Raw genomic sequence first — 12,265 nt, 5'->3', positions numbered from 1 at the left:
TTTCTGTTGATTTCAGGTAAATGCTAATTCCATGTGGTGAGGAAACAACTCTACATTTCTACCCTGGCTTAAAGAGACAAAAGTAATATAATTTAGACTTTAAGAAGTTGCCGGTTCTGTTTTTATATCAGGTGAGAACACTTTCCTTTTAGTAGTTCGGTGAGTGAATGCATTAAAAGCTACGTTACTTTGAAAAGTCCAGGAAAAGAGCAAAGAATTATGAATGTTCATTTTACTCTAAAGGGAAAATATATATGCACTGAAAAAACTTATGATGAGTTTTGAGTGCTTTTAATTTCAAAGAAATAAACACCAGTCACCAGGGGAAAGAGGAGAAAATACTAGGTTTTTGTACTTCTTTTGAATTGACAACAATGGTGCATTGATTGAAAATATCAGAATTTGACTTTGCTTAAATTTACATTGTTCGGATGAATTCATTTTCCTCTATATATTATGATCATGCAATCATGTTGCTTTGTTTCAGGTGCTTAAACACTCTAATTTATTATTGTTATTCCTCTCTGGCAGTGAGAAACTTTTGCCACATTTTTAAAATTTTACCACATTTTTGAAATTATACTGATAAGCAGTTGGACCTGAAATAAGTCATTTGTGTTTTTTAAAAAAATGAAAATGCAACTTTCTTACCGACAAATTATCATTCATCAAAATGTCCTTACTAACTGAAAGGAAACACTGGGACAACTTAATATTCCACAAAGTATATCTGACTTTCATCTTAGGAGGGGGTTTTATCATACTCCATAAGAGGGCTTGCTTGCTTTAACTGTATGCCCTAATTACTTACATATTCTTAAGAAATAATTTGGCAAATAGTTGTGTTTTAAATCAAAGCTGTATAATGACCACATAAAAAGTCCTTGGTAAGTAACCATCTCTACGGACCCTAGAAAATTACAAAAAGCTCTACTAAATCAACTCCATTGTTTGTGCATATAAACTACTTGTTATCAGAGTCAGCTACCACATGGAACAAATCACTTTTGTTTTCAGTGAAAAAGATAGCTAAAAGTTTTCCGTGGGTTATTGCAACAGATCAAGAATACAAGGTGCCTTTATTTATTAAACAGACCAACAAAAAAATTGTAAAACAAGTTGTGAAAGCAAAAGCAGGCTCCAAAATAGAAGGGTTTTTGACAGCCAATCCCTTATTTAAACACGTTACAAGTCAATGCACCACACCTGATTGAACTCTGTCAAGTGTCAGCTGGCATTGGCTAATTTGATTTTAACCCTCTCCCCCCACCCAGAGCGCGATGGAAAAGAGATATACGTGGGTGAACGCTTCCTTGTTCCTGCCTCACAACCTCGTGGTCACATAGTCGTCCTGGCTGGCCGTATCTGTGAGGTTTCCGTCATAGTCGGTGCTGGAATTCTCCCTGCCTCGTTTTCCCCTGGGGATGCTGGGCACCGTGTCCTCCACCTCCACCTTCTCCGAGGGGAACGAGCGCACGCCCCTGCCCACCTGGGGGCCCAGCGAGTCCGGATTCCTGTCTCGACGGTCGACCAGCAGACACTGTTCCCTGAGTCCCGGGACGCCCGGGTCACCCCTCGACATGAGTCCCCGGGGTTGCAGCTGGAAGTTCCCCTCCAGTGGCCCTCCGGCCTGCTGGCGCGCAACCCCTTCGGAAACGGAGAAGATCGGGTTTGCATTTGGCTGAGCGGCGCTCTGTTTGGACCGTCTATGAAATAGCCCGAAGTTTTTGATATCGGTCACAAAATTCACTTTCCTCTGCTTCTCCCTGGGGGGGTCTGGGGCCCCCAGAGCGGAGCCGTTACTTATGTTGTGTCTTGCTGCGGCTACCGCCGCTGACCTCGGGTGAATCAGGGTGGTTAAATCGAAAAGGCTGAAATTCTTTTTCCTGTCCCTACCGCTACCTTCGTTGTCACTCTTTTCATCCGAGTCTGCGGAATTAGAAGACTCCTTGGTCGCATTAGCGGACTGCAGGGTAGAGAGTTTGGCCCCTCTCAGTAGTCCCAGAACTTCGAAGCGGAAACTCGAAATATCTTGTTTTAGTTCCTAAATGAAATCGAAGGTGACAGAATTAGTTGGCGACTTAAGGAGATGAACATCAGAACATCGTTTGCCCATTTTCTTTTACGCGTCTAACATATTTTCACTCATTTTTAAAAGCTAGAGCCCTACTCTATTGTGGCTTTATTTAGAAATTCCAGCTCTCTCGTGGACTTCGTATCATTTTGGTGTCTGCTCTTCTCCACGGTGGGGTTTTGCAGGAGCAACGAGCCTTACTCAAGTCCGTGTGAAAAGGAACAAGAGGCGTTATCCATCTACTGTCATGTAGTTGAGTGTATTCTGGTTCCCTGAGACGTCCGACTCAAGCGCTTCCTTCCTAAATACTCACCTGCTGCCAAGTCTCGTCATGCCCTCTCAAGGATGTGTTTGCTAAGATCTTTAACATTTGCACATTGTGATGTCCAAATGAATATCTAAAACAAGATGATTAAAGTGGAGCCTACCCACCCGAGGTTGGCAGTCGCTCTAGATTGTTTGCTACCTCGGTGATGACCCTTCCCCAACATGGGGCCAGCCACCAACTCCCCCCCCATGGTTTCTGGGTCACACAGCAGTTCTAACCCATCTCTGCGCCTCTCTTTCTCAAAGCAACATGAATCATCTCACTTCAAACTCTGGATATTGTGGCTGAAAAGCAGCTTTTGGATCCTACTCAACTTTCAATTTGTACTTTAAGTTTTGCAATTTACCCACCTACTTACCTGACTGGTTGCTTAGCGTACTCTCTTTGTCTAACTTGTGGTTTTCTCTTTTAAAGTTCTCCATAGGATTTTTTTTCCTAATAAGATCTTAGTGACCTTAATCATTAACCAAAATCTATAAATGCTCACGGAGAGCGGCCATTATTTTATTTATTGATACAAGCATGTATTTTTTCATATATTCCATTGTCTCCTCTGACAGAATTAAAAATCAAAAACTCAAGGAGAAAAACTGAGTTTTGAAGTTAGAAGTAAAGCCAACCCTGAAGTTCTCTGCACTCAGATCACTACAGAGCAAGCGGGAGGTTTGTTTGCAGTTGTTGTTGTTAGCATTTGGCTTACTAATGTTTCAGATTTAGAAATCATAAACAACAAATAAATAAAGCTCATATAGGAGAGGTTTGCTTAGAACAGCAAATCAGAAGGCCACAGGCAAGAGAATTTTCTCTGCCTCCAAATAACTCCTCTGATGTTTTAGATTAAGAAGTTTTAAGACAATTTATTTTGAGAAAACATTTAACAATGGACTGGTGTATTTTATTTTATTTTATTTTTTGTCATTCAGTGGGGATTTAATTGAAAAATCAGAAGATGTGCTACTTTGCTGGAACACATGGTTCTGGGGCTGAGTTTCGGGCTCTGATTTGAAAAATGCTTCATCTGGCTCGTACGCTGCAGAATTTGCCTGCAGTCTGCAAAGTAGAGGATGCAGTTACCTTAAAGTTTTCCTCCGTGAGACCCTCCTCGGTTTTTGCATCTCTGATCATTGCCGCCACGTACCGCTTGACCAGATTCCTCATGACTTCCTAGAATGTTGGAGAAGGACAGGTGGACAGTCAGTGAGGTCTCATTGCCTCTCAGGCTGGTCCCGAACAGAGGAATGCATTTTATTTTAACACCAAATTTCAAGAAATGCTGCAGGTATAACTTACTTGATATTGATGATGTCTTCTCAAATTGTCAGCAGCTCGCCTCTAAAAAGGAAAGGGACAGTTCGTTTTTGGTTATAGTGACCTACTCATTTCTGAAAATTAATTCATTGTTATTTTAATCAGAATAGAAAGGTTTCTCATTTCCCAAAGTGGGCCCCGTGCTAGAGACTGGGCAGTGGCTACAGAGCGTTTCGTGTGGATCCAAAGAAAGAATGAGTGCGAACTTAAGTGCAAACAGATGATCCACCAGCATTTAAAGCACAGAAAAATGTACAGTGAGGGAGAATTAATCATAGTTTATCTGCACAGAAAATCCCTCAGAACAAGGCTCAGAGACAGAGATGGGAAATGTCAAATAAAAAGATATACCAATGATACATAAAAATAAGATAAAATACAAAGCTAGCAGTGTCAAAACACAATGGTCTTCATAAAAATAAGCAAAGCAAGATTAGGAATTTAACTGTCATCTGTGGTTAGTGACCTTGTAAGATCAAGTCCCTACGGTGATTTCAATGAAACATTGATTAGAGGTACTTCCCGTCCTCATTAGGCAGCTAAATTTAACAGACTCACAAAAAAGAGATTCTGCACAAATATAAGATTCATTATTCTATCATCTTATTAAGTTAGTAAATAATGAACGTCCAGTGATCATTTTGAAGAGATCAGAATGGTCTGAGAGCAGAGGGGACTTAACACAAAGCACTGCTTTGGAGGGCAGGGTGCAGGCAGAGGATATGTAAGGACCGAAAAAAAGTTCATGCAAATTGAGTTAAGTAATAAAGTACATTAAAAGTGTGTATTTGAAGAAATCACAAGAATGCTAAATATACTAGGTCAAAGTTAAGTGTAATCCCAGCCCAGTTTTATGGATGTTGACGAAATATCAGTTTTGTTTCTTAAGGAAGAAAATATGTCAGAAGAATCTAATTTCTATAGTAGAGGAGTGAATTTGCTAAATTGTGAGAAAGCTGAAGAGATAACATATTTTGGATTTTAAGAAGGATTTTGATCTTACTCTTTTTTAAATGCTTAATCAGGCTGGTACAAGGAATTTTGAAAAGAATTGTGTGCACATCACCATGAAATATTTTTCAAAATCATCAAACAATTCAAAAGAATCTCTTTTCACCCATTTCTGTGGAATAACTAAATGGCATTTTCACTGGCCATGAAAATAGATGTTTCATGATTATGAGTGACTTTTTCATGATTATGAGTAAAGGTCACTAATTATTTTGAATACCATTCAAATTTCATGAAATCTTGAGAAGCAACTCTCCAGTATGATTTATCGTTAATGAAAAGAACTCTGAAACCTAACATGAAACTATCCTGAACACACACAGCCTGGGAAGTTTACGATGGGGCCAGCAGATGGAGACGTCTCACTTCCATGGAAACAGCTCAGCTGGAACCCAAGACAGATGCAGGTCCAGACAGAAAAACAACGCCTCCCAGATGTCCTTAAATGTACATAAACTGAACAGAATACTCAAGGATGCTGACATTAACGTCTTTGTACTACCGCTATGAATATCACAAAGGTGAGCCATTTCCCGTGATTTAAATTGAAACTCTAAATGAAATAGAGAAAGAAATTAGCCTACTCCATTTTCATTATTTTAGATTTTTACAGCATTTCTCTATTCTGTTTTAACCATTTACAAGCCAATGCAAATAGTCAACCACGGGCAGTTTGACATCATAAATTAACTTTAAATTTCCTGAACATGAAATTAAAATTAGGGATGACAGCATCAGAAAATTATGAGTAACAATTGAAAACTGCATTTTCGTATTAAAGTGGGCACAACTATCTTTCCTTTTGTAGAACCTTCTCATAAAAATTTTCAACACAAATATAAAAAGATCAAAGATCACACTTTTAAATTCTAATCCTAAATTGAATCTTCTGAGGGGAAACTTGAGGAAACATCAAAATGGTTTGGCAGAAAAAGAAAAATCTAAACTTTCAGGAGAAAGAATTCAATTTCCACAGCCTATATTTAGAGAGAAGTTAATACAGTTCATTGTTTTTGACAACCCGTTTTTTCCCATGCCTAACTGATATTGTGAGAAAACGATTGAGTTTTTAGTTTGGCGAGCTTAAACCAGTCCCCTGAACTTCCAGGCTAGACCTGTAAGAAGGGGTGAAGTCATCAGCTCTCTGAACATCAAAATGGAATTAAATGCAGTGTTCTCCTGTGGTGGCCCTTGTCTCCTGAAGATCAGCGACCCTGCCCTCCACTCTTTGCTCTCTGGCTAGTGACCTAAATTGGCTCTTGTTCCAGTATTTGCTGTCGTTAAACCTGCCTGTCTCCAAATTCTTACTTTCTAGGGAGCACAGCCTGAGGTGGCCACACCTGGCTTTGAAGCAGAGCCAGCCTCTTCTCTGAGGCCCTCACCCTCTCTGATTTTTATCTTGCCAAGTGGAGATAATCTCACTGGGTAACTTCAAAGATTACATGAGATAAGGGACTTTAGGCATCCATTATAAACAAATGTTCGTTCCCATCTTCTTTCCACTTTTTTTGCCCTACTGACAACGATTTAATGTATTTTAAAAAATATTCTTGACCCGTATCAGAATTAGCTTTGAGGAAGGAAGAGAATGCACTTAGATGAAATTGGCTCTCTTTGTGCGTTTTCTTGAGATTTCAGGATAGTGGGAAGTGTTTCCTTCAGCTAAATTGGGTGCTTTTAGCCTAGACACTAGAGGTTTGGAAGTGGGAAATTTGGATTTAAACCATAGAGTGATGGGATGGTTCTAATAAAGGTGGTTAATGCCAAACTCTGTAAGCATTCACCTCTATTTGGGGTCCCAAAGTTTTATGAAAACCTCTGCAGGACTTTGGATTATTTTTCTAAGGTCTCTCTGGATTCTTTGCCATGCCTGTCAGCCTAGCAGAGCCAATTTAAGATATTTATCAAGTGACTACGTGTTTGACGCAATGTGCTGCAAGAAACCAGAGATGAATAAAATATGCCCTTTGGTATGACAAAAGCACAAATTACTCACAGATGAAGGCAAAATATAAGCCTTGGTGCGAGTGAAGGGGATTATTGAGGACAGGAGAAGAGGTCCAACCGGGTTAGGGAATAGGACCTTGCACCGGACAAGGAGTAATCAATCACAGGCTTTTGACGGAGAAAGATGTTTAGGTGTTCTAGACGATGGGGTCAGAGTGAGCATATAACCAGGGGCTGGATGGACGGGGCGTGGGCATTCCAGCTGTGTGGTGCAAGCACTCTGCTAACAGGAACGAATCCACTAGATTGTGTTAGAAAGTTAGCATGGATTGTCTGTATAGACTTCCTGATGCTGGCCTGAATTCAGTGGTTTGAAGGGACTGGGGTTTCGACGAGTCGAGCCACATGTGATGGAACGTAATGTCTGTGCCACACATCTGGCTGCAGCATGAGGCAGAAGAGATGTGTAAGGAGAGAATCAGTAAATGAAGATACCTGTTGGGATGTCATTACCATAATTTAACTGGGCGGTATCGTGGGTGTAAACTAAATGGAAAGGTTTTAGGGGGTGGAAAGGCTGTGAGGAAATGGAAGCCAGCGGGTGTGGCAGCTGGTTTGGAGTCATGGCTGGGGCTCCCGGCTAGGCTGCCAAGGTGCTAGTTTATTAAAAGAAACAATAAAAAAAATTAATATTTGGAGATGCTAATAGGGGACGTTAAGGTGGAGCAACCACTGTCTATTGATTTTAGATCTTTGGGGAAGGTTGAGACTAAAGAAAAAGAGTTGAGCATTGCATGGATAGATGGAGCAGCTTATGAGATCACAAACACGCATTATCTCCATTAATACAGCCAAACTCTTATGGATAATGAAATCATGGATAAATCATGCATACGTCGAATGGGAATGCATAAGATGCTCCTCTGCTTTTCAAATTTCCTTTCTTAGACTAACACTAAAGTTCCTTTATTTCTCCAAACCCAAAACTCTGACTTCCCAGAATCTTACCTAAGGTCAGGGAAAATCAGACCAAGGCATACATTTCAATTCATAGCAATTGACACGTGGGTATTTGAGAACAGACATACAATTTATTAAAACCAATGAACTGACCCAATCTCATAGGAAAAGAAGTCAAGGACCCCAGAGTGAGAAGCTGAAATGCCACACTGTCTCTGGGGCAGTGTCTGTTGTAGGGTCCAGGTTAGAACTCACCCTACCCTATTAAATGCTGTAGAAAATTCCCCCCTTCAGTCACACCTAGCACCTCCATAGACAAGCCATTTGCTGGGTAAAGATCAGCTGAGCTTCCAACTTCAAAGAGATTTATTACCATAAGGAAGGCATGCCACTGGACAGTTATCACTGCAAACAACCAAGAACAGGAGAACTTACCAATTTGTGTTTACAGATGTACTAAAATTAAGAACACCTCCTTGAAAAATAACTGAATGGGTAAGGGCTTTTTCATTTTGCTTCAAGACATTTGTGTGTTACGCTTTGATTCATAAAATAATTGATCTCTAATGACTTGGTGTCCTCTATCTCTATTAAAAAATAAAAATTTAGGGACAGTTATAGTATAGGATATGCAGGTTAGCAATAAAGAATTTCTTGGTGAATGAATTCACATTTACAATGTTACAGAGAAGTTTCTAGCCATTCCCCATATATACATATGTTTAACTGATTGATTTTCAGATGTCTTTAGGACAGAAATAAGTGATTTAATGGACAATAAAGGACCTTCCTTTTTTAACTGAGCTATCTAGGAAAATGCTTTAGAGGAAGAAGTGTACATTATGTTGGCTTTTTCTTATTCGACCTTCGACCTCTACCACTGTGCAGAATATCCCCTGGCAGGGTTTCTCCCTGGGCTGCTGCCAGGCGGAAGGGGGAGGGTGACCCAAGCTCAGTCTGCAGGTTCCTCCTGATTTGTAAAACAGGGGCAGCATTTGCATCGCAGAAGTAATGATAGAAGAAAAAAGCAACCAATAAGAAAGCTAAACTGAAGGAGGCAGCTTCAGCTTTCAGTAGATGTGTCAGGCTGGGATAGAGCTGGAAGGGGCTCGCGGTCGGTAAACGGGCTTTCAGCCGGGAAGCAGGGGCTTGCGGCCTGGGAAGCAGGAGCTCGGGGTGGTCCATTCATGTGGTTGTTTTTTCTGCAAGGCCATCAAGACAAATGTCACATCGCGGGTTCCCTGCAGTCGCTCCCCATGGCTGTTTTCTCGCGCTTCCACTCTCGTTTCATTGATTTGAAGTCCATAAATTATAACTTTTGCTCTTTGCTTTGCTTGGTGACTGCCTCAAAAGTTTGCGTCTCCTTGTGTTCTCCTTTACAGAAAAGTGAAAGAGAGGGGCCTTTCCAGGAGCGGTAATCCCCTTTTAAAAATTGTGTTTGGCTCATTTACAGATGGTTCAGCAAGCATTTACATATTGTTTTCTATAAACACACTTTCTAAGCATGTAAAAATTAAAGGTATAAAATGCCTGAATGTCACACTGTCAAACCAAAGAGGGTTTGCCTCACTCTTGAAATCCTTAGACTACCAGGCAACTCATTCCTGTGCACCCCTACTTAGGAAGAATTCATTAAAAGGCTGGTCAGCAAATCTCGTGGCGATAATTTAGAGATTGAGAGAAACTCACGAATATTGTCATATCAGTAAGATGTGTCGTTAGGACCACTGAACGTCATGGAGATAAAGGGACAACACATTTGACAACTGGTCACTAAAGGGGAGTCTGAGAGGCAGGTCCTGTTAGCATCATTCCCTGAGCAGTGAGAGGCAGGGCTGACCCAATCCTGGTTTCTAATTCTCTGGCCATGACTTGACCAAGCTCATTTCTGCGGCACTTGGCCAGGCTGCTGCATCTAGAGTCTCGCAGAGCCCCAAATGCCGGCTGAAGCCGGTGCTGACACTGCTCACTCTGCGCTAGGGAGAAAACTAGGGAAATGCATTGAGAAGTTGAAATCAATTTTTAATATTACCAAGAGACCTAATGATTTTTTGCTCAGCTATAAGGCTAAGTTATAAAGCCTTATAACTTAGGCTTTCCAATTAGAAACCCAGCTTATGGCATTAAAAATGTCTCATATTAATGAGACACTTTGGCAAAGTATTACACTAGCATCTTTTTACTTTCAGTGGCTCTGAGCCTTCTGAGAACAACCAGAGACTGGTTTGGTTTTAGTTTTTAAAAAATTGAGATAGACAGCTGCCCATGCTTTCATTACCAGGAGGTTCTAATGAAAATCACAAGCTGGAAATACTTGTTAAATTGGAAATCCCTGATGATTTCAGTGCATGCAAGTCTGAGAGCAAGAGCTTTAAGACTAAGGAGAGTATTAGCTGATTAGATGGGGGTAAGCCACAACTTTGGCAAGAAGTAATATCAAAAGCCACAAGTGTGTCTCTTATTTGGTTATTGCTCTCTCAGCGGGCTGCCCTATATGACTGCCCAGAGACAGGCCATTTCTCAGTAACAGGCTTGCTTTCTGGGGTAAAGGTTTTGCTCAATAAAGCATTTCTGCTTCATTTATGATTTCCCCCAGAAAGCATTCCAAGTAAAATATTAATTTATCTGAAACTCCAGTCACCCATAAAAGGAAGTTCAAAGTAAAAATAAAAATCACTAATGAGTGTTCAGGGCTAGTTTTATTGTGTTAGCCGGAAGCCATAAATAACAAGATAAGGCTGGAGCCTGGGCACTGGAGGGGACCAGCGTCAGCCCAACACTCATGCCGCTGCTGGGTGAGAAGCTTCAATAAGTGAACCATGAGGAAGAAAGCTAGAGAAGAGGCCTCAAAGAATATACTAAACTCCACCTCCACTTTGGTTTCGACTTTCTGCTTGAAAAGATGGCAGATATGTAGGCAGGTTGGATGAGGGCAGAAAGTAAGCCACCCTGTTAGAAAGGGACTTTGGGAGGCAGGTGTCTAAGGCATGGCTGAAAACGTGACAGTGTCTGAAAAAGCTGCTGAGGACAATAAAAAAGATGAATATTCAACATGGGAGATGGTGTTGCCTATTCATTAGACTTTCCAGGGAAAAAAGAGATGGAAAGGGAAAACACAGTGAATTGGGGAAAAAAAAGACCCAGGTTTTATTCCCAGCTCTGTTACTAAGGGACCCTGAGGTACTAGCCAAGGTGAACAAGTTCTCTCTTCATGAAAATGGTTGCACTAAATGCTTTCAAAGGTCCCTTTGAAATGAAATGCAATATTCTAAGCCATGCTCTGATCGTACAAGCGACAGTCACTGGTGGTTCAATGTCACCTTTAAATGAATACATATGTGTGTCTCCTTGTGTTAAATGTCTACATAATGAAATATCAGGAGGAATATCACAATTGAAATTAACTCACAGAAAAATCAATTACTTTTCAGCATTACTCCTCTGTTAATTTGATCACCATCTCAATTTACTTTTCGTTTATCTAATGGGTTTTTTTTAAAGAAACTAGAGCTTCTTTACACATAATATATTGTTCACTTCTATGTAAATGAAAATGTGTAAGGCTTAACTAAGAATATCCAAATCAAGGTATTCTGTCCTACTGAAACCAAAAGACTGGTTTGTGGAGATGTCCTCTGTTTTCATAACTTTTTCTTCTGAGCTAGGATTGCAGGCAATCATGCTTCACCACAGCTCATATCACCTGAGCGAATGCAGAAACATACGCTGTCCTTGAGATGACATTTGGGATATCAGGTCCAAGTTTATGAGGAGGAGGAGGAGACATTGGAAGCAAATCAAAATGGAAGCAGTCTTTCAATAGGAAGATCCAGCCTGAAATCCACTCTACCAGTTATGGATGGCTGTATAATTAACCGACTGGGTTACGACAAGTTGGACCTCTCGCTCCTGGCCTCATACCTTCCACTGCTCATTCCTATAACTCTCAGATCGGGGAGACACAGTTGACCCTTGTCTCCTTGATGGCTGACCTCACAATAAATCTCTTGCTTTTCTCAAAATCCTGATGTCATAGTAGCCGCTCTGTGCAAGTCGGGCAGTGAGTGCTTGCTCAGTGACACTATTGTCCTGGAAATACTGGCCAGGTGAAGAGTAAAGTAAGAGAGCTTCAACTTGGCTTTGGTGAGGCTGGTGCTTGTGCGGGGCCCTGGTTTTGTGGAAAAGAGGTCAGATTGAGAGTGTGAAGAAGATGGAGAAAAGGAAGATGACCCAGAATATTTACTGTGATGTTAAGTTCCCAAAGCATCAAAATACTCACTACCAAAGGTTAGTAGAATTTACGTGGCAATAGGAAAAGCAATGATTTGAGGTCATCATTAATTCTCAACTAGTTTTGTTGTGCACCACCTTGAAGCAAAATATTCAATTTAGAGACATTAACAAAATTTTTATTTACTGTTTATGAGATGGGTAATATATGATCAAGAAAGCTCTTTAATCCATGCCATTTTCCCTCTCCTCTGAAAGGTTAGAATTATTACTGTGATAAAGAAAGCCCAATTTGAATACTAAGCTCCTCTTTACATCTAAGAAGTGAAGACTAATATGCTTAACGATGCATGAACAGTGGATTGAGGGTTGGAAGCCAAATTCTTTGAGTGGTTCTCCACTATTTT

General features: G+C 40.6%; 1 protein-coding gene across 8 annotated transcripts in view; it reads right to left on the bottom strand.

The window, feature by feature from the left end:
• Nucleotides 1-204: 204 nt before the first annotated feature.
• TRPC4 (transient receptor potential cation channel subfamily C member 4) overlaps nucleotides 205-12,265 on the bottom strand; it is a 242,653-nt gene continuing 230,592 nt past the window's right edge. For 4 of the 8 annotated variants that reach the window (XM_077158050.1, XM_077158052.1, XM_077158053.1 and 1 more), the window contains 3 exons: nucleotides 3,693-3,734; nucleotides 3,477-3,566; nucleotides 206-2,044 (listed from right to left, as the gene is read on the bottom strand). In XM_077158050.1, the coding sequence (XP_077014165.1) occupies nucleotides 1,325-2,044; nucleotides 3,477-3,566; nucleotides 3,693-3,734 (852 nt within the window). In that variant the 3' untranslated portion in view covers nucleotides 206-1,324. Of the gene's footprint in view, nucleotides 2,045-3,476; nucleotides 3,567-3,692; nucleotides 3,735-12,265 lie in introns of all 8 variants that reach the window. The other 4 variants (XM_077158048.1, XM_077158047.1, XM_077158049.1 and 1 more) reach the window with 2 other exon arrangements.

The sequence above is a fragment of the Tamandua tetradactyla genome, chromosome 4, assembly GCF_023851605.1.
Source record: "Tamandua tetradactyla isolate mTamTet1 chromosome 4, mTamTet1.pri, whole genome shotgun sequence".
NCBI classification, from domain to species: domain Eukaryota; kingdom Metazoa; phylum Chordata; class Mammalia; order Pilosa; family Myrmecophagidae; genus Tamandua; species Tamandua tetradactyla.
Note: the sequence above shows the minus strand (reverse complement) of the source record. Positions and strands in the feature narration are given on the sequence as shown.